The sequence below is a fragment of the Anabrus simplex genome, chromosome 8 (assembly GCF_040414725.1).
Source record: "Anabrus simplex isolate iqAnaSimp1 chromosome 8, ASM4041472v1, whole genome shotgun sequence".
NCBI classification, from domain to species: Eukaryota; Metazoa; Arthropoda; class Insecta; order Orthoptera; family Tettigoniidae; genus Anabrus; species Anabrus simplex.
Window position 1 is genome coordinate 65,611,219 of NC_090272.1, and position 23,403 is coordinate 65,634,621.

The 23,403-nt window shown below is 37.9% G+C and overlaps 1 protein-coding gene across 2 annotated transcripts in view; it reads right to left on the reverse strand.

Annotated features, from left to right (window-relative positions):
* Nucleotides 1–6,278: 6,278 nt before the first annotated feature.
* Nucleotides 6,279–23,403, reverse strand: part of Polr3A (RNA polymerase III subunit A) — a 114,887-nt gene continuing 97,762 nt past the window's right edge. Inside the window, exons 22-25 of one of the 2 annotated variants that reach the window (XM_067152880.2) lie at nucleotides 18,512–18,696; nucleotides 15,993–16,161; nucleotides 15,746–15,879; nucleotides 6,279–6,594 (exon numbers count right to left, since the gene is read on the reverse strand). In XM_067152880.2, coding sequence (XP_067008981.2) covers nucleotides 6,513–6,594; nucleotides 15,746–15,879; nucleotides 15,993–16,161; nucleotides 18,512–18,696 — 570 coding nt within the window. In that variant the 3' untranslated portion in view covers nucleotides 6,279–6,512. Of the gene's footprint in view, nucleotides 6,595–15,525; nucleotides 15,880–15,992; nucleotides 16,162–18,511; nucleotides 18,697–23,403 lie in introns of those variants that run through there. The other variant, XM_067152878.2, reaches the window with a different exon arrangement.

The following is a 23,403-nucleotide window of genomic DNA, read 5'->3' on the forward strand; positions in this document are numbered from 1 at the left end:
GACGACCTTCACTACCTGGCTAGCCTGTGCTGCGGAAGGAGTATAACACCAAGCCTGCTATGAGTGCAGGCTTTTAGTTAATCGGGCGTAAATGACAAGCAGTTCAATGCATTTTACCAAAATGTTCAGTTTGTTATTAGTGCATAAACACACAAACAGCATAATTTACTGGAATTATCCAAAGTCAATGAAGTGGAGGAATCTTCTGAGCTTTCAAATCAAACACGAGATATGACTGAACCAAATATAGGAGTAGCTAGTATCTGGATTTTTTTAGAAATTAGATCTCAATACAGGTTTCTGTACTATGCTCATTAACATTCACAATGCAAAAAACTACATACATTTCCTCCACAGTAACCAGTACATATTCACTTACCCTCGATCAGAACGGAAATAACATACCGTGTGATCGCATGCGACATTGAGCATAAATATCTGCCTATTCTACTATTATTTTTATGAACTCAACAGTAGAAAACAACTGAAAATTTTCACAGAGGATATAAGCAGTTCTTTGCAGCATTCTGAGGCGTATAATTTGCCGTAAATATTTTCCTTTGCCCTCTATAATTATCCATGTCTTCTCACAACAAACCCATCATCAATAACATAACGGCCGATAATTTCCTGTGTATCAAAAGCAACATCAATGTCACGATCACTACTTTCACTCTCAAATTCTATATCTAACTTTCCATATCATCATTCGGTAAAACATCGTTGATTTTCAAATTCGCAATCACAAGAAAACGTTTAGCTGCCATGATGTCAACAACGGAACTTGTTGGTTTTTCAGACGCGATATATCATATGTAATCGATAAAAACTCAATAGATAAACATATCAAATAAAAGATCGATGCTTCGTCTGCAGATATATCTTACTACATTTGTAATGGTTCAAGAAATGTTCGCCAGTTAGAGGCACAAATCAGAAGCTGCTACGCGCTTGCAATGCATGTCACTCCATGACAGAAAGCGTTGGGGAGTCTGCGTGCAGTGTACAGCACTCCACGTTGAGTGGTTAAGGATTTTGTAACCTTGTGATTCTAAGGCAGGACCATCGACAAACCTGGTTTCCTGTAACACAGTCAATAAAATGTTGTGCTGTGTTAGTGTAAAGATCTGATGTTTTTTTAGCCTACCCACTTTGAGCAATGAATATGGCATTAGATGTTGTGAAGAGACTGCACTGTCTTTGCACAAATTTACCTCCAGTGTTTTCAGGATGCTCCGACTCATCCTAGTAGCACATTTAACTAAATTTTCCTCCATGTAGAGTTGAAGATAATTTTTCAGGTACAATGACGGTCACTGTCCTGGGACTGTCTCCCATACAAAGTCTAGCTTCTCCATGCCTTAAAGAGTTCCTTCTGCCCTTGGTTATCTGTCAGGATTTTCCTTCCCTTCATCTCTATGCTAAAATGGTGTTCTATTTTAATATAACTTTAAAAAAATGCAAACATGACTTATATAAACAGTTTATTATGAAAAGGATGTATCGAGTGTACATATGACGACTTGTAGAAAGTTGGAAGACAATTAGATGGACTGAAATAGCGCAATTAATCAAACATAATTGATATGCTGGTGAAGATTCAATGGGTAACTGGTGAGAGACAAAAGACCCTCTGACAAATACTGTAAATTCAAACTAACGATTAGGTCATGTTGCTAGGAACCTCTAAGAAAGAGAGAGACTTAGAGATATAAGAGTATAAACTTCAAGAATATCTGGTGAAGGAACCTTTAGCTAGCACAGGGACGTGTGACTTATCTTTCAGAACAGGAAATGCCCATGGAAGATCCTTCATCTTAAAGCAAGAAGAATAACATAACCACATTGAAGATGATATGTGCCAAGATACAGAATACCATCACAGAAAGGCTGAATTTGTATGTTAAACCAAATAATATCTTAAAACCCTTCAAGAATTCTAGGATTAGCACTACAATCCACATTTTTTGCCAGTAAGTATATTATTTTCATAATCATTTACAGACTGGAAACATGAACCAACTAAAAAGTAAACAGTACAGTAAATGAATGCAAAGACCAAAGATGAAACTTCCGAGGACAATGATCCAAAAAGCATTCCAGAAAATCTACTGACATATTCTTATTCCACAGTTCTCTTGAAACTTTTAATCATATTCACCAATTAAAAAAACCTGTTTAAAAAAAACAATGATCTAAAATTTCATCTTGGTTTTTGGATTGTAACAATTATGTAATGTATGTTTTTTTTCTATTGGCTTTACGTCGCACCGACACAGATATGTCTTATTGCGACGATGGGACAGGAAAGAGCTAGGACTAGGAAGGAAGCGGCCATGGCCTTAATTAAGGTACAGCCCCAGCATTTGCCTGGTGTGAAAATGGGAAACCACAAAAAACCATCTTCAGGGCTGCCGACAGTGGGGTTCAAACCTACTATCTCCCGAATACTGGATACTGGCTGCACTTAAGTGACTGCAGCTATCGAGCTCGGTAATGTATGTATAAATTATGAGAGAGAGTACCTCCTCCTCCAGATCTTCTAATATTTAGACATGATGTTCTTTTAGTTTTATGACATGTGAAAAAGAGAACATTCGGAGAAACTTCACTTTTCACGAGAATAGTCTCAGTCAAACGGTTCACTTCTGAGAAAAAATTTGTACAATGCACAGTTTCCCAGGAGCTTTTCCCTATCACGTGAAATACCATATTTCTCCAAAGCCAAGACGACATTTTTTTCTTAGAATCTTGTGAAAAATCAAGGGTCATCTTGCATTTGTGACCCACCAGTAATGAACACCACTGGCAACTACTATGGTAACCATGCTGCTTCCCTTCAACCCCCACCCACACGCGCGAAACTCATTGACCATCGACGTCCGAGCCTTCATTTTACATTGTTAGCTGTGGCAACCGGTTGTATAACGCCTCTGTGTAATGTCACTGGTTCTTGGGAAACAGTGACGAGAGAATGACATTCCATTAGCTTCTACAAAAACGTTTCTCAAATCCGCAGAATGGCATCAAACATGTGAGCCTTCGAATTCTTAGAAAGGCCACGGCTACTCAGTGGCCAAGTTATAACGCGTCTACTGTATTTGATCCTTAGCAAAATTAACAGTTTTATAGACGACAGGAATATTTTCGTGATGTACCGTCATATTGTAGAGGCACATGGAACAGGTGTTACTGGCAAATTTTCAACGGGTTCTCGTCTATATTATGATGCCAATTTTAAGTTAATGGTTGTTAAACATGAGGAAATGAAGAATAATCATCCAGCCGCAAGAAATTATGGCATAACTAAAGCCAATGTTCTGTGTTAGCATGAACACAAAGATATCTTAACTATTTTGGTGCAGAAGTTGACTTTTGTTGACTTACTTCCCTATAGCATTCGTTGCGGTAATCGACTTTTGTCGACTTGGTACTTTCCTGCTATAGTTTCCGCGTGCTTCTTTAATAAAGGCGCATTTAATAATACAAACATCTATAGTCATGTATTGACTATGTACTAAGCATTGTTTGAAAACGTTGCCGCCAATACTGGACCTATGTTTATTTGTTATCTTTCACCGGCCCGCCCGCCAACATTCCTGTCTGCTGTCTGGCTGATAGCAGGCTTCACTCAGCAGCTATGAGTACGCGGAACATTAGTACAACTAATGACAGCGAAGAAATCTTCAATCTTTTAGTGGCCGATTCTGATTTAGACTGTTCAGTAAATTTGGACAATGAAACAATTGATGATGTGCATAGTGATTCTTCGGAAGAAAGAGCCAACGAGGAAGATCTTAATTTTGTATTGGACTGGCGAGATAGTAGTGATGACATAAGAATTACAAAAATGAAATTATTTGACAGTGCAGGTCACTTAGTGCTCCCGACTTCAGAAATTCTGTCATAATGGGACTTCTATGAAAGTATCAGGGCAGTCCACCGGCAAAACAAGGAAAACCTGATTACATACCTCAAGCGCACCTGACAGAGAGGCATTTTCTTGGGGAGCAGCAGGACAAAAGTTACAAACCTAATTGTGTTGTTTGTTCAACATTACCAGCAAAATGTTCAAAGAAAGGAAAGGGACTGTGAAAGAGAAAAGACATTAATTTTGGTAAGAATTGCCCAGGCAGCCTGCAATGTGTCCAGTACCATGTTTCGAGATGTATCACAGTAATGTGTGTTTCAAGGTCAAATGTCACTGCTAGTTTGCCAAAGTTGAGTTAAAAATGGTGCAATGGTGTTGAATGTCACTAACCTTTAAAAAAATAAAGTTTCAGTTCATTTGGAAAATAAGAAAAAAATTACAGTTTTCTGTAAATGTTCTGTTTAAAAATAGCGCAGCGAAAAAGTTTAAAAATGCATACTGTACCAAAAAGTCAGTGGCCCACAACAAAGACACTTCAAAGAAGTCAAAGGTGAACTTGTGAGGTAAGTGCGTGAAAAGCGCAAGGGTGGAATAAACCAATTGACCTTCAAAGCCCGCGCCTTTATTATACATCGCTAGCCGCTGAAGTCGGCTGAAGCCGGCAAGCGAGACATGCGTCTAGCAGCAGCCGGTTGTATGTGGCGCTTAGTGAAACACTTTTATAAACAGCAGGAATATTTTCCTGATGGATCGTCGTAGACACACTTGGAACGGGTATTGCCGGCAAATTTTCAAAGGATTCTCTTTGATATTACGATGCCAATTTTACGTTAATCGTTATTAAACTTGTGGAAATAAAGAATAATTGTGCAGCTAAGAAAATACAGCATAACTAAAGACAAAGATTGGTGTTGGCGTGAAGACAAAAGATAGTCTAAAAATGTGTATTGTACAAGAAAGGTATTCATATGATTTTACAAAGTATTTTTTAAGCCTGATTAAATTTTTTTGAAAGAAAAAGTTGGGGTTGTCTTGCATTCAGGGTCGTCTTGGATTCAGAGAAATAAGGTAAATAAATAAATAAATAAATAAATAAATAAATAAATAAATAAATAAATAAATAAATAAATAAATAAATAAATAAATAAATAAATAAATAAATAAATAAATAAATAAATAAATAAATAAATGCATGAATGAATGAATTAATTGATCAATCAATCAATCAATCAAATCTTATTTTTCTGAGTCACGGAAATGTTAAACTTCTAATACATGATCTATTCATAATTTTTAAGACATTTTCCTGATCCCCTCATCTCTGACAAGCTGAAAACAATTCTAGGAGCTCCTTCTCTATTCATTCTTCTCATGCAACTCTTCATTTTCTTCTAGTGTTCTTTGCCCCAGTTTTTTGATCAAAAGATACCATTTCACCTAAAATCTAAGAACTATAAAACAATCATTCACCCAGCAATGTTATGTGAGACAGGGTGCTGGCCGGTCACAAGGAAACATTACATGCTACAGAAATTAAGATCCTCTGATGGCCATTGGGACTCAGCAGGATAGATCATCTCCCCAATCAGGATGTTCAAAGGAGATTAGTAGTGCGCTGATTGCCGATAAAATGTTCGAAGCTCGACTGCCATGGTATGGGGCACACCTTATGCACTGACGACAGCCAAGCTGCGGGCACTGGATCCCGAGGCTCCCAGAACATCGACCACGAGAAAGACCCAAGTACCGAGCTCGATAGCTGCAATCGCTTAAGTGCGGCCAGTATCCAGTAATCAGGAGATAGTGGGTTTGAATCCCACTGCGGGCAGCCCTGAAGATGGTTTTCCATGGTTTCCCATTTTCACACCAGGCAAATGCTGGGGCTGTACCTTAATTCAGGCCATGGCCGCTTCTTTCCCATTCCTAGGCCTTCCCTATCCCATCGTCGCCATAAGACCTATCTGTATCGGTGCGACGTAAAGCAAATAGCAAATAGCAAAAGACCCAAGAAGCGATGGCTCGACACGTAATGAGAAAACAAAAACCATAAATGTCACTCCAAACGACACAAGCAGTTGTGCGAAGTGACAAGCTAAGTGCATTCTAAGCATACCCTGTACTACAGTAGGATAGATGCTAACAAGATTGGCCCACTCAATGTTCAGATTGCATTTGTCCTGCCTCAAATTTCAGGGACTCACCACCCAGGCTTGATTGCCATACACAAGAGCTGACTTTGAGCAGATTGTTACCATAATTTTGTAACGACTGAAATAAACTAAATATCTTACAAGAAAATAAAGGAAGCAGATGAAGTTAAAAAAATACAGATTATAAGGCTGGATAAGAAACCAGTAAGGTCTGGTAATAGGTCTATTTCCATCCAATTCAAATGAAGCACACACACTTATTTAAAACATCTTAATATTATTATATACATTCAATAAATATACATCGAGATCTTCCATAACTTCAGTTGAAATTCTGCAGAAACTTCAAAATACATTACAATGTTGTCATTTTACTAAAACAGAGAACTGACGATGAGCAGAATGTACAGTTTCTACTGGAATCTGGTGACCTAACAGATTCACCTTTCAACAACTTTCCAAAGATAGCCACATCCTATTCCTTATAACGGCTACGTGGCTATGACAGGCTTGTGGAAGGCTGGATTATCAAAGACAAGTTCTCTCTTCGGAGGAGTATGATCGATGTCTGCTGTACAAGAGTTAAGGTCAATTTGTTTCAAAACAAAACAAACAATTAAAAAATGTAAGAATCACCATAACAATTCCGAGTACTTATTTAAACATGCTTCTTTCACCAGTTAAAATATTGCTCAAGTAATGGTTGTGGTGTTGTGGTCATTGTTAATAATAAAAATAAATATTAATAAAAATAGGAAGATCCTTCTTTTCATCGACCGTTGTCCTGCACATCCCGTGGATGTTAATTTGAGGAATGTGGAGTTAGAATTTCTTCCTGCTAACTGCACAAGCAAGCTACAACCTATGGATTTAGGGGTTATTCACTCCTTTAAGTGCAGCAAATTTTTTTCCTTATGAATGCTGGAAAGGATCCATCATCATTTAAAGTTTCAATCCTGAATGCGCTTCACTTCATTGCAAAGTCTTGGAAAGAGGTGAAACAGACTACCATCTCAAATTGTTTCTTGAAAGCAGGATTTTTTAGGAATCATGCCGAATCTCAGCTGCCAGAAGAAGAAGAAGAAGAAGAAGAAGAAGAAGAAGAAGAAGAAGAAGAAGAAGAAGAAGAAGAAGAAGAAGAAGAAGAAGAAGAAGATCTGATACCTGATGTATGGAGAATGTTGCAGTCAGACTGCACTACTGAAGATTTTCTTCTGGTAGATCTGTGATCACTGCAGAGGAAAGAAGTGTGGAGGAGTTGGTCGCTGAGCAAACAACAGCCGAGTCTCCCACCAGCGACGGTGATGAAGCAGAGGAAGACAGTGAAGTGATGCCTACCAGTTCTGATGCAAGTGCAGCAGTGGATGTTTTACGCAGGTATCTGTCATGTATAGAGGGGGGTGAAAATAATTTTCATAACCTTTATGAGCTTGAAAAACAAATAGAGGTCATAAGGAATAAGAAGTGTAAACAGAGATCGATTCTGGACTATTTTGGTAGGAAGCAGTGATTGTGTAGCTTTCCATCTGGAATAAATTTGTGTTGATGTTGTAAAAACAGGTACAATAATGTTGTAAATACAGGTACAATAGTAGCAATTAAAATGTTTCATTCAGAGAAAATATTGCATCTTCGATAATTCTATAGCCATTCTAAGAAAGTAACTGCTGTAATAAAAGAATATATTACACACATTTTTAACCACCTACCGGTAACCTCCTTCTGGGCAAAGGATGAGCAGAATTACAAAGGCAGTGTAGTCAACAGTTAATACAGTACAGTAATTAACTTAAATGGACCTTTATTTGAGGTAAGTACAGTAAATCAATTGAGATTGAAATACTCTATAAATTAATAATATGCATTTGTGTAACATTTACCTCCTTTTCCAGAGCAATTTTTATATATACCTGTACAAGTTGTTTCCCCCGATTTACACTTTTTCCCCTTTTACACCAATATTCCTTGGTCCCTTGAAAAGTGTAAAAGAGGGGTAATACTGTAAATAATAGCATGTGGCATCTGAAGAGACCTGATAAGAGGTCTTTCGGACTGACGCCTGTGGGTGGGCTACCTGAGCGTCTCTGAGGATAGGGCATTACCTACAATCAAATTTAATATTGAAGACCAGAGGAAATAACTAATGAAAATTAAAATCCTCGACCCAACCCGGAATGAACGTGGAACCTCTGGGACCAAAGGCCAGCATGTTAACCAGTTAGTATAATAATTAATGTTCTTGAACTTACAGCTCACCAACTACTTTTAAGGAGATGACAAGGTGTCAGAATTTTGTCTTGCAAGAGTTTTTTTCTGTGCCAGTAAATCTACTGACATAGTGCTGGCAGTGGTCACTGCTTTCCTTTTCTTTTTTTGCAGGTTTAACATCGCACTAACACGTGAACTTTGGCCAATCAGCGCACTTTAGCCATGATGGATTTCTGCTTCAACAAAGTAAGAAATATAGAAAAAAGGGTCACTGTCAAAGAGGTCATCGTGTGCTTCCCACTGAAACAGGGGAACAAGTACACATGCCTGCACAGACCAACGTCTGCACAGACCAACGTCTATGTAGGAAAATTCTCCAAGCACAGTGCTAAAATGAATTAGTTACCCTGTATTCAAAATGCATAAATCCAGCTCACTTTATCAGCCTCTCCAACTCTCTCCATTTGGAAAAAGGCACTTCATAGCCAATAACGGGTGATAAGCACCAAATTCGCCTAATAGAAGGAAAGGTGTTGTGAACTGATATATAAGGTCAGTTACATCATTGACATTGAGAGGGTGGCCTGGTGGGAAATATACATTACAAACTGTAGTCGTGATGAGTAACGGAACATGTACCACTACTGCTTCCAGCTCGGTTCTTAACCCAATCGCATCATTTGACGACCCTAGCTCGTCATAGTTACTCGTGGCATATGAATCAAATGACGAGCTCTGCTCGCGGCGATGCACAGCTGTACATCAATCCATATAGTTCAGTCACTAACCCACAGATGCCACTTGTATGCATTCTGAGTTGAAGTTTACACATGTGGCTTCAGTTTTTTCCCTTTCACCAGGTTCTCACACACTTCCGGAACAAGAGATAAGAGAATCTTTATTCACATAATTTCGCTCTTGTCAGTTGCCATCATGGCATCAAGCAGATATGCTGGTGTTGATGAAGAAGGAATACGGAAGCTAATAGAGAGTGTTCTGGAGAGAGATATTGAAGGCAGTGTTGTTTGTGACGACGAAGTAGACCCTGAAGACCTTAGTTCGAGTACTAGCGATGCGTATAGTAGTTCTGATGACACGGAAAGTGAAGCAAATAACGACGGTGTGCCGAGTCTTTCGAAACGAGCTCGTACCTCGGCACAGACTAACTTGACTGACTGGAACTGGACAAAAAGTGACAATAAACCTGTTGTACATAAGTTTAGTGAATACAGTGGGGTTAGTGAAAATTTATTGAAAAAGTTTGATATGCAGCCCCTATCTGAACTCTCAGTTTTTTGTGAATACATGAACCCTTTGTTTGACAAAATATCTGTCGAGACAAATTCATATGCAGCAAAACAGTTGAGCAATCCTGACAGAAAAAAGTTGAAAGATGATGACAAATGGTTTGAGACTACACCTGACGAAATTAGGGCATATTTTGCGTTAGTTATACTAATGTCACAAGTGCGAAAGTCAACAATACAGTTATACTGGAGTAAAAATAGGTGTATAAACACTCCTATTTTTTGTGAAACCATGAGCAGGGGAAGATTTATTATAATTTCACGATTTTTACATTTTGTTGACGATGAACAAGTCGATAGTAGTGACAAACTAAGAAAGATTAGGCCTATAATATAACATTTCTGCTCCAGATTTTCAGAATTATATTTACCTTCACAAGACATTGCTCTAGATGAAAGTCTAATGAAATTCAGAGGCCGCCTTTCATATGTCCAGTGTATTAGGTCTAAACGTTCTAGGTTAGGAATAAAAATTTACAAAATTTGTGAATCAAGTTCTGGCTACTGTCTGTCTTTCAAAATTTATGTAGGTGATGATGTAACAGATCCAAGTCTGCCAGCAAGTACAAACGTTGTTCTCAACATGTGTGAACCCTTGTTAGGCCGAGGACATACATTGTTTTTAGATAACTGGTATTCTTCCCCAGAATTATTCAAAAGGCTACACGACAAGCAGATGAATGTAATTGGAACTGTTAGACAGAACCGAAAAGACATGCCTCGCGATATCAGTAAGACGAAACTAAAACGTGGAGAGTATGAGACGTGGGCTGCCAACAGTATGTTGTGTATGAAGTGGAAAGATAACAAGGATGTTTGCTTTCTCACCACTAAACACAAATCAGCTGACATGACAGGTACAGGCAAACTCAGACGAAAGAGAGGACAAACTCCGAGGGAAGAAGTGATAAAGCCCAAGTGTGGCCTTGAATATCAGAAGGGGATGGGTGGTGCTGACCTTCAGGATCAGGTTACAGCTCTGTTCCCCGTCATGCGACACACAGTGAAAGGATATAGGAAAATATTCTTTTACCTCCTGGATATGTGTATTTTCAATTCCTTCACTGTGTATCACAAGATCGCTGCTAACAGAAAGACGAGCTACACGGACTTCCGAACTAGCATTGCGCAGCAGCTACTAGAGACTGTTCAGTTGCCGGGGTACTCGGTTCGAGGTCGACCTTCAGCGAGCACCACCCCAACCAGATTACAAGCTAAATCATGGGCCCACTTTCCCATGCGTATTCCCCCTACAGAGAAGAAATCAAAAGTCACAAAAAGGTGTGTTGTGTGCAACAGCCGGGGTAAAAGAAGCGAAAGTTGCTGGCAGTGCAAAAAGTGTGGCGTAGCTCTTCACTTAGAAGAATGTTTTGAGGTGTACCACACCAAGCAGACGTACTAAAATAGCGGCATTGGTAAGTTTATTACCTTTATTATGCATGCAAATTTTCAGAAAGGAATATTTACTGGTTGGTTTTGTATGATTTTCTAAATAATAGTGTGATGACGACGGCCGTAGAGCGGTATTTAAATGTGATTTCTTAGTGAACTCCTATGGTATTTAAATGTGAGGCGAATGGGTTAATGGAGCTGGTTTGCTCTAGTTATCAGAATGAGTGAACATACCAATGCCATCAGAAGTCCAGTTGGCATTAACCTCTTCTTTCGAATATAGTCTGAAGTATGATGATCTGGCCTGAAATTTGTTTGTTGAATGCAGACTACATTCGCCGTAAATTCACTGATTAGCTGGCACAGCTCAGTAAGATGCCTGTCATAACCATTACAGTTCGACTGTAACAGTGTAATAAGGTGAACTCTTGCATGTTTGTGTCAAGTTATAAGTGGTAAGGCAGTTCGTAACCTAAAGATTGCTTCCGTCTCCATCCAAGGTTGTCCTTCAAGGGGAGAATTTCATATTCATAATGTTCCATATTAACATATTTAGGAAAAGACTAAACTGTCCTCCACTGTCATTCCAAGCTCTGTATTATGTGTCAGTGTCATAGTGTCATGCGTGTGTACACCGGGTATGCCCCCCTGCCCACCTCTCACATCATGATGATGATGATCATCATCATCGTCTACTGGTTTTCTCCACATACTTCTTTTTTCCATTCTTCAACTCTGTTCTATTCTGTACCGGTGTCTTTTGTTGCTTTTATTTTATTAGTTTCTATTTTCTTCTACCACATTCATCCCGATACGTCTGATACCCTATCTGTCACTCCTCACGCACGCACAGTGTGATAGAACATCTTAATTGGACCTTATTGTTGTCATCAGCTCCCGCTTGGAGGGCTGTGCCAGCATACAACGAGCCACCTGGTGATGAACGAGCGTTTCACTACAATTCTCCAACGGTAAAATATTCTTAAATTCAAACCCTCGTTATTACAGAAGACTTCCTCATTCACAGTCGATATTTTCTTCTGAAGACACGGAGCAAAGTTCTCTGTGAAACGTAAAGAGTTTCATCTTGTTTTCTTGACATGACATAAGCCCATATCATGTCTAAAACTGGCCTCCTTAGTCAATACAATTCTTATACTATTGTAAAAAATCGAAACATGTTTTCGGCCTTCTTCATCCACATATTAAAATACAATGAATAGATAAAAAATGAGAAAAAATAAACAATACAAATAAAATTGTTTGAAAAATAATCCAGACATGGTTATGTAAGAAATTCTTGATGTACAAAATCTGATTAAAATGGTATAATCAGTTTTGTAAAAAACTTTTCTTCGACATTTTGAAGAAGTACATTAAATCCTGGTCATATTAAATAAAAAACTAAATACTAGAAATAAATAAAAAAAGTTGCAAACCAAATCATAATGAGATAAGGGGGATTTGGGGGGGGGGGGGGGGGGCAGGGAGGGGAATACGAAAAGGAACACATACTGATGAACACAATGGCAAGTCAGTATGGAAAGTGGAAACAACAGAAATACGAGACAAGGACAAACATGAAAACATGTTTTCCACCTGTATTTATCTTTGCATTCTGTTTTTTCCCTCATCACCAATAAAATCCCAGTTGGCAAAGGAGTTCGACAAGGTGACACAATCTCTCCAAAGCTGTTTACCCTTGCCTTGGAAGATGTATTCAAAACCCTTCATTGGGATAATAAAGGAATAAAAATCAACGGGGTATATTTGAACCACCTGCGTTTTGCCGATGACATTGTGCTCATAAGTGAAAATCTAGATGAGCTAGAAAGCATGATCCAAGAATTAAAAACTGCTTCTGCTAAGATTGGTTTGGAAATGAACATTAATAAAACGAAAATACTAAGCCCAGAGAGTCGACCACTTAAAACGGGAAACCAATATATAGAAGCTGTCGATGAGTACATCTATCTTGGACACAAGATAAAACTTGGAAAAGACAACCAACGTGCAGAAATTCCTCGCAGAATAGGTATGAGTTGGACTGCATTCCGAAAACTAAGATTCATCCTCACTAACAAGGATGTTCCAATTAACCTGAAGACCAAGGTTTATAATACGTGCGTGCTGCCAGTTACAACTTACGGTCTGGAAACGATGACTCTGACGAAGGAAAGTGCTCGCAAGCTTCAGCGAACACAACGAGCCATGGAGCGACAGATGCTAGGGATCAGCCTTAGGGATAAGATCCGTTCAGAGGACATCAGGAGAAGAACTAATGTAACAGACATCCTAGAGATAGTAGCAAAACTAAAATGGCAATGGGTAGGACACGTAGCTCGACAAGACTACAACAGGTGGACCTCTAGGATTGTTCACTGGAGACCATGGGGACACAAGAGAGGCATTGGAAGACCCCTGAAGAGATGGCTCGACGACATAAAGCTGTTGGCTGGAACACGCTGGTTCCAAGTGGTTCAAGACCGAAGACGATGGAAGCACATGGAAGAGGCCTATATCCAGCAGTGGATTGAAATAGGCTAGGAAAGAAGAAGAAGAAGAAGAAGAAAGAACAGTACCAGTCAAAAGTTTAGGACCATGAAATGTCATCTAGAACCTAAAATTGTGCCACTATATCTCTGGAATTTTCTTTTTGAGCTCTCACATCTAATAGGATATACGTCGCCTGATTTCATTGATCAAAAAATTAATTTAAAAACCACCTAATCGATACTTTATTTTTTTGCCTTGGGCAAAATTAAAAATACATTAGCACACAGAGAACATGTTTCGACCACTTAGTGGTCATCTTCAGCTGTATAAAGATAGCTTAGATGAAAACATCTGGACAGTAAGCACATTAAATCTTAAAACTATGTCCCATGGGAACCTAAAAACTATTGCTCTAGGTGCTCTAAAAGAAAGGAAGGGGGGGGGGGGGGGGGAGGAGGTTGGGGGGTAAGGGGTAATATGTGTGGATGATACTTAAATTACAATTCGCGTCTATAATTGTGTTTATAAAACTTACTAACTAATATACATATTTAAAATATTTAAAAGCATCTATGATGATACACTTTTCGTAATAACACTAGGTGGCATGAATAAAAAGTGAATGTTTGTAACAGTCTTCACGCATTTGTGAGAAGGATACTTAAATTAAAATTCACGTCTACATGATGTTAAAAAACTTATTTACTAAGAAACATATTTGAAAAATATCTTAAAGCGTCTATGGTGAGGCACTTTTTAAAAACACTTGGTCTTGAATAAAAAGTCTATGTACAGTATATACCAGTCTTTGGGTATTTGTTGTTTGTATTTTGTATTGAGTATCTTCCTTAAATGTTACTCTTTAGGTTATGGTAAAAGGCCATGTTGACTGTTTGACTTGCAAATATTGCTCTTTAGATTGTGGTAAAAAGATGTGTTGATTGTTTGATTTGCAAAAGTCCTATAGTAGCTAGCTACTCTGTTATATAAAATGGCGGTCTTCTGATTAGGGCAGCTTGCCTCATGATCTTATCTGGAAAGATGTTTATTCCGCGCTGCCTTGGGGATCTGTCTTTGTGCACGACCTAGTGTAGTAGCGATGTGACATGGTCCAAATGTTTTCATCTAAGCTATCTTTATACAGCTGAAGATGACCACTAAGTGGTTGAAACATGTTATGTGTGTGCTAATGTATTTTTAATTTTGCCCAAGGCAAAAAAATATAGTATCGATTAGGTGATTTTAAAATTAATTTGTTGGTTGTACTCATCGATACAGTCATAATTGGATGGCTTGCAATGATTTCATTGAGTTAGTCCAAGTATTGTGGAAGTTGGTGGAAAAAAATTTCACCATCAGAATCTTGGCCGGCAGATCAATAAATTGCATGCTAAAAACATGGATTGAATTCCAAACCTCTCCGCAGTGCTCATATGGAGCACATAATGCTGTTGATGGTAATTCGTCTCTCGGATGGGGGCGTTAAGCCTTTAGCAGACCCACTGGTGTTATTAGATAAGAGTAGGCTAAGTGCCGACACAAGGTTTCACTTCCCCCATTACCTCATTCCCATCATCAATTCACACTCAGACGCACAGGTCCCCCATAGAAAGATCTGTACCACGTGAGCCAAACATGACCTTGAACAGTCCTGGCACTAAAAGCCATATGCTAAATTAGTTAAGTACGGTAATTAAATGTCTTGATGTGGGAAGTGTCTTCTTTCTATTACACCCTCTTCTGACAATGATCTATCCACATGTGTATATGTTTGTGTTTTCCTTTTCCATGTTCCTATCTCTGTAAAATCTGTAATGCAGGAGACTTGTTGAGTTATCTATAAACAGCCTAGAATACGAAGATTAAAGTACTCCCCTAGTTAGTCATAAATTCAATAGATATAGCTGTGTGGTATCAGTAAATAAAGAATTCTCATGTCGGAGTCAAAAGAAAATTACATATTTTCAATTAAATCCATTTAGAACATCCACGTTTTAGACCAGGCCATTTTTCAAAGAAAATCCAAATCAACAGAATATTACCAAGTACAACAATTATTGCTAAAAGAGAAGATGAAAAAAAACTTGTAATATTGCAAATAGATATAGCTGTGTGGTATCAGTAAATAAAGAATTCTCATGTCGGAGTCAAAAGAAAATTACATATTTTCAATTAAATCCATTCAGAACGTCCACGTTTTAGACCAGGCCATTTTTCAAAGAAAATCCAAATCAATAGAAAATTACCAAGTACAACAATTATTGCTAAAAGAGAAGATGAAAAAAACTTGTAATATTGCAAAAGAATATTTAAAAGGATATTTATGCAGAAGCTTGAAGAGACCCGTCCCGATGGCCATAGGTATACCCATGATGATAGACTCACTCACACCTGTGATAGCATCATTTTGTCCATAATATGCTGCGTCAAACAGATGGTCAGATGTCTTTTCAAACTACAGAGAAAAACAAAACAATCTGTACTATTAAAAAATTCATTACATAAGATCCTGCAAACTCAATTTACCAAATCTTCCAGGATAGAAAAGTAACTTCATCAGTTACTCACCGATGCTAAATTGAGAACAGACTCTTTCATCTTTGACAGCCCATAACGAGTAATACCCAGAACCTCTCCACGACTAGTCATTAAATCGGCAACCAGCATTGGATGTCTTCGATCGATGCTCATGCCATGATTTTCCATCACCAATTTGATCTCACTCATAATAGTGGAGCTGAAATATTTAAAAAAATGAGAATTAAACATTTTCTCCAAAGTTTTGAATTGAAGGAGCCAAACTTATTACTAAAAGATTTTCCAGTATTTCAGAAAACATCTTTTAGGGCTATTCATTTTTATGGCTACATGAACAGTTTAGAATAAGAACTTTAAGGTCACTAATATTTTCCATTTACAAGACTCAAACAAACAAACAAACAAACAAACAAACAAACAAACAAACAAACAAACAAACAAACAAACAAACAAGCAAGCAAACAAACAGGACGGAGTTAGAAGAGCATCTGCAATGCTACTCTTCTTAATTGTTTTCACAATAAAATATGAAAAGAAAAACTTTCTCCAAGGATTCACAACTCATGATAACCATAGAACTTGCCTGAGGATGTCATTACTTCCACTCACGTCAGAATCCGGCATGACAGCTCACAGAGGACTGTTACGCTCACCAGTCTGTGTGTATATCCGCTCCATAGCATGTTGCAGTAGGCCAAGGACAACTCAATTGGCTCTGTCTAACTAAGCTTGCTTTGGCTCAAGCTGTTTCGTCACCAGGTGTGAGAGGGGATCTGAGCCATGCAAACACTGCCAGTTGCTTTCATGGGTAAACCATCATGGACCACCCAACAAGAAAATCTAGCATACCACAAAAAGTAATCACCGACACTTATCCCACTTGGATGATGAGACGGTCAATCCCATTCTTGAAAGTTGGCAAGGGCTATCGATGGAAACACATGTACCCAGTCACACACTGTTGTCCGATCCAATGTCTTTCTTCAGCTGGAACATGGGGCCAATCATTGTACAGCGCTATGAAGAGTCTGAGGCATGCCATAAAGTCGAAATACCTGGGCATGCCACTGAATGGCATTATTCTTCTTTACGACAACATCTGCAGGCGCGCTGCTAGTTCTATGAAGAATTTACTTCAGAGATTTGGATGGGAAACTCTTCAAACATCTCCCTACAGCCCACATCTGTCCCCCTGCGATTTTCATATCTCTGGCAAGCTTTTTCAAGGTAAAAGTTTCCTGACCTGGCCAGGAATCTAGCCCAGGGCCCCCTGGTAAGAGGCAGGCTAACTATCCATAGACAGTGGATCCAGCTTAACAATGGCAACCAGAAATACACAACTGAATAGATTCCTCTGCATAAGGTTGATCTCAGGAAGTACTTCCAACCACAAAAAAAGTCCACACGTAGTGACAGAAGAATGAACATTGGTCTGTGTTAGGTACAAGAGAGAGAAGCAATACATCACGGTGTATGTGGGACAAGTTTCTGTTAAATGTTGTCTTCTCAAGTTTAAAGTATTCCTCCAGACAACCAATAGTTGAGTTAAATACGGTTGGACCCACACCTGTTACAACTAAATTTGTCTCCAAGATTGAAGCTATGAAAATTTTAAACATAGATTTTCATTGCATTTGTTGATTGTATTTTATCCAAGTTTTTTATGTATCACTGTTTCTGTATATGTCTTTCATCTTTGTATTATTATTATGTGGGACAAGTTTCTGTTAAATGTTGTCTTCTCAAGTTTAAAGTATTCCTCCAGACAACCAATAGTTGAGTTAAATACGGTTGGACCCACACCTGTTACAACTAAATTTGTCTCCAAGATTGAAGCTATGAAAATTTTAAACATAGATTTTCATTGCATTTGTTGATTGTATTTTATCCAAGTTTTTTATGTATCACTGTTTCTGTATATGTCTTTCATCTTTGTATTATTTTAGCTGATGACAACCTCTAGGTTATGTCCTATGTCCTATGTAGTTTTTTAGAGAGACCATTTATCAAAGGGCAAACGTGTATTGAACAGGTGGATTTTATACAAATAAATCCTTTTAGAATTTTACCTTAGAATATTTCACAGTTAAAGCCCTCAAACATTTACATCCTACTTCTCACCCTCTCACCCTTAGAGATTCGGAAGTGGGACATCAACTGTTGCTCAAGTCCAGAGAAGCAACCAGCCTTAACATTAGACAACCACTTTTTTTTTTTTTTTTCTATTCTTCTGTCTATTTGTCTCCCCACTCCTCTTATAATGTCTACCTGCCAACAATGACCATCATTCTATCCTCCACTGACGAAGGCTGCAGCTGAAAATTTTGGACCCATGTTTTTCTTTTATGTGTACTCTTATCCATGCAGTTTTTCATGGTAAGTTGCTGCTCTCCCTCTGCTTCCTAGACATACTGTATTTATATATTTTGCTCCTGCTAGCTTTCTTGCCTGAGCATTTCTTACTTGGGAAGTCACTCTTCTCTAGTTGTTTCTTTAACGTGTATAGTGAATACCTGAAGTAGTACTATTATTAAGATATTGATACTCACCGAGCAGCTTCGATGCCAAGAGTAGTGTACACCTCATAGATATTGTTGGAGGTGGTCTTGGTACCCTTCACTCCAGGAGTAGCCATCACTTCTCTCAGGTTATCTCCTTCCACAAACAACTTGTACCGTGTCTCTCCAGCAGTCTCATCACTGTGAATGACAGCACGGCTCACGGATGGTAGGCCCTACAAAGGAAATCTCACTTAGTCTCAAATATATGCGAACTAATTATGGTGGCAGCTAGAGTGGATTGGTTATACCTTTGGCATTTCAAAATTTCTGAAGGTGTGCATTTTGGAACGGCAGGATGATAACAGAGGTGGGAAAATATTCTCTTAAGATAGAAAGGTTATACATGGAAGCAACCTTTCTCATCAGACTGTGAATAATTTTTCAGAATATTTTGAAACTGAGAGAGAGAGAGAGAGAGAGAGAGAGAGAGAGAGAGAGAGTGTGCATGCACGTGGACATCCATGATGAAGAGAAATGACATTTTATTTTATCCTGAGGCTAATGATTTATGTATTAATACTCTTAACATTCAAACATTAATGATTAGTTACTAAGTTATAAACTTGTACCTTCTTAAATAAATTAATATTATAAACAATTTTAACTGAATACAAACTGCTTAATGCTTCATAATTTTATAAATTCCTAAAATAAAAATTAATTATCTATTATTCTGATGTGGTTAGGTGACCCTGCAAAATATAATTCTCGAACTGTCATGCTTCATGTGGTTTGATCATATCAGGAATAATAACCAAGATATTCATCATTATTACATTTTTCACAAAGTTGCAAATATCTTCTGGAAATTTATTTATTAAGATAGATAGATAGATAGATAGATAGATAGATAGATAGATAGATAATGCCTTTATTGGTGGCAAAGTTAGGGCTCAAGGCCCTCTCTTACACTTAACCACTAGATGAGTATACATATACATAACTTATCATTTCGAATACAAATAAAACAAATAATACTAATAGCAATAATAATAATAATAATAATAATAATAATAATAATAATAATAATAATAATAATGAAAGAATCCTTAATTTTAAAATACACAAAATAACGTACACTTAAATTATGTAACTGCAGTAATCCATTCATTCATCCCATTCATTCCTTCATTCACTCAACAATTATCCAGCAAGTCAGCGGGATCTACCCAGAAAATGCTCCCGGCAAGCCACTTTAAACTTGCGATGAGAAGGATTTTCTCTAATGTTCGCAGGTAGCGAATTCCATGACCTAGACACAGAGATTATGAAGGAGCGGTTGTACACAGCAGTGCGGTTTATAGGTATGGCAAGAGAGGAACCAGATCTTGTATTGTGTTCATGATAGGACGAGAGGTAAGAAAAAGATGAAGACAGATAGTCGGGAGTATTAGTGGAAAGAACTTTGTGCAGAAGCGATAGCATGTGAAGTTCACGGCGCTGGTGCACTCGAAGCCATGACAGCTCCTTATAATAAGGTGATATATGAGCATCATATCGCAGATTAAAGATATATCTTATGCAGCTGTTCAGGCTCCGGTCCAGTTTCTTGTTACTGTCCCAGGTTATTCCAGTCAACACAGTGTCACAGTAGTCAAATATAGGTAGTATAAGAGAGCGAATTATTTGTACTTTAAGTCGAACAGAGAATATATTAGCGAACCGTTTCAGGGGATATAAGCTTTTATGTACTTTATTGCATGTGCTTATCACCTGTTGAGTCCAGTTTAGAGTCTCAGTCATGATAATTCCTAAGTTGGTCACTGAAGTAGAGTCTACAGTCTATAGTCTACAATAGAGAAAGACTCCATTTACAGTAGACTCTACAAAGAAACTGATAAAATGACTATAACCGTAATATTGAAAGAAGCCTTCTGAGAGATAGGGCTGGAGGGACGAGCATTGCACAGTGTTGCCACATTCCTGCATTCCTTTCTCCTTCGCTTCACTTCCGGCCAATTTGTTCGTTCATTCAGACTGCTGTGTTCTGGTGTACACAACTGAGAAGTGAGAAGTTTGGCAACTCCAAACAACACAAGTTGATCAGCAGGCTTATCTCCATGGCAACCACAATGGACAAGGCCACATTTCCATGGCAACCATACCCCCTTATTCCCATCCAGGCAGGCAGTAAACGGACCTCCCTCTAACAAGAAAGGGTACCCAATTGTTCTCACGCACATTTTGAATCTATATAATGTGTTGAATAGACAATATTGAAATACACATACCATGCAAATTACAGCTCCTGTAGGCAAGAAACATAGGAGCTACAAACTGCCAAATACAGACTATGAGTACACATAAAGACAGGAATCCTTGTGCAGATTAGTCCAAATGTGGCTGAATACTGTAGATGGGCGAGCAAATGCATTCAGCAACATTTAAATACTGGAAATAATACATTACGCACCCATGGCAGTTCAAGTGCAGTAGACATGAAGGTTGATCAGTAATTTGTAGTCTAACACTATCGTATCTGTGATGACCATACCATACTTTTGAATGGACGGAAAAAGAAAACTTCTGCTGGTTGTAGCAATACAGTATATTCTGCAGGAATCCGCTTCTTGTGAAATTCATCTTCTGGAACTGTCTCATTGTATAGTGCATCATCTTTATTTTGACTTTTTCATCTACCATAAGAGTTCTATACTCTTCAACAAGAACGTCTTCATCAAGTAGTTGTTTTCTAATCTGTTAGAAATCTACGTGATCTATCCTAGTTGGCTTTTCCTCCGAAATACCGAATAAATCCACCAACAACTTAATGACCACAGCTGGTTTCATTTTGTAACAGCCTATGCATTCACATTCACTTCTAATATGTAACTAGTAGATTGGTTCCTAGTCTGCTCCATTCTTTGAGCTCCATACTCCCCTCCCCTTCCTTCCACTCCCAGTTGTCCATAGCACGTCAAATTGCACCAAATGTCGTTTCTGATGTTCTGAAACATGAATAAACTGGTCTTGTTCAAAAGTCAGCGACAACAGTTTGGTACCCTTCCTTGCAAGAAAGGTCAGAATGCTTCTTTGAATATTACGACCTTAATCAATACACAACAAGAAATACAAACAGGCTCTGTTAAATGAAAGATATACAATATAGAAACATTACAATAATATGTTCACAACATTGTCTTATAATGAATACTGTGCTAAAAATTTACAGTCAGAACGTCGAGAATTATCATTTCAATGATGATGATAGAGATGAGATACAGAGATACGATAATGGTATATTAGAAAATTCTTTTGGATATCATATTATACCGTAGAGCTGAAATTATAAATAATATATAGTGAAATCCACTTATTGAATATTTCTTTAATCAAACACGACAATTTCGAAGGCAGAATCAATCTGTAGTTCCTGTAATATCAAATTATTAAATGTTCCCAGGTGAATCCTTGTGATATAATGTGTTACTTCATATACTATAGAGTAGCTTCTAATGAAACAGTCTACAAGGAAATAGAACCAGTAATGAGCACAATCAGGAAGACACGCATTTCATTTTTTGGACATCTAATTAGGACACCAGAGAACAGGATCATCAGGAGAGTAGTAGAAAAATTATGGAATAGTAAGTGCAACATTAAGTGGATTACAGAAATCAAGGAAAATATGGATGAACTACAAATTACAGTGGAAGACCTAAGAAACAAAACCGACAAAATCAGGAAACTCACAGACTAGCAAACAAGACTCCAAACCAGAATCAAAACTGAAAAATTCTTTGTATAAAGATGGCTAGAGTGGTCCAATGAAAACAACAACAACAACAACAACAACAACAACAACAACAACAACAACAACAACAACAACAACAACAACAACAACAACAACAATAATAATAATAATAATAATAATAATAATAATAATAATAATAATAATAGAAAGTTTGCAATGCCTGTAAATTAGACTTTTTGACGTTAAAGTTTAATGGAGTAAAGAAGTAATAATACCTATATTTAAGAAAGGGGGACAACAGAATATGGTAATAATTATCAAGGAATCACACTCATACCTGAGGTAGCTAAACCATTTGAAAGGGTACTAGAAAAGAGAATGAGAAGAAAGATGGAAGGACAATTACAAGAAAAGCAATATGGCTTTCAAAATGGAAGATCAATACTAGGCCCCATCTTCAGTACGAGGCAATTAATGGAAAAGCACAGGGAATTCAGAAGAGATATAGTGATGACATTTCTTGGTTTAGAAAAGGCTTACGATACTCACTGGCTGAATGGTCAGCATTGAGGCCTTCGGTTCAGAGGGTCCCAGGTTCGATTTCCCGCCATGTCAGGGATTTTATTCTCATCTGATTAATTCTTCTGCCTCGGGGACTGGGTGTTTGTGTTTGTTCCAACACTTTCCTATTTATATTCAGACAACACACTACACTACCAAGTACCACAGAATAACGCAATAGTGATTACATCCTTCCATATAAGGTTGGCGTCAGGAAGGGCATCCAGCCGTAAAACATGGCCAAATCCACACGTACAACACAGTTTGCACCCGCAACCCCACAGGTGTGGGAAGATCGGTAGAAGAAGAAGAAGAAGAAGAAGAAGAAGAAGAAGAAGAAGAAGAAGAAGAAGAAGAAGAAGAAGAAGAAGAAGCTTATGATAGTGTACACAAGAGCAAAGCTATGCAAAGGATTCGGAAAATAATTTTTAAAAAAAAGGTATTTATTCATTCAAGGAGCACTTGAGTGTAAGGTCGTATTGATGCAGTACATTACATCATTTCGGGTTTTATATAAAAAGAACTTGTTGAGATACTTCTCCACAGTTTTTAAAAATAAACAATTTAATTCCATTAACAGATTTCTGTATAATATTCTATCTTTATATGAGTAATTGTATTGCTT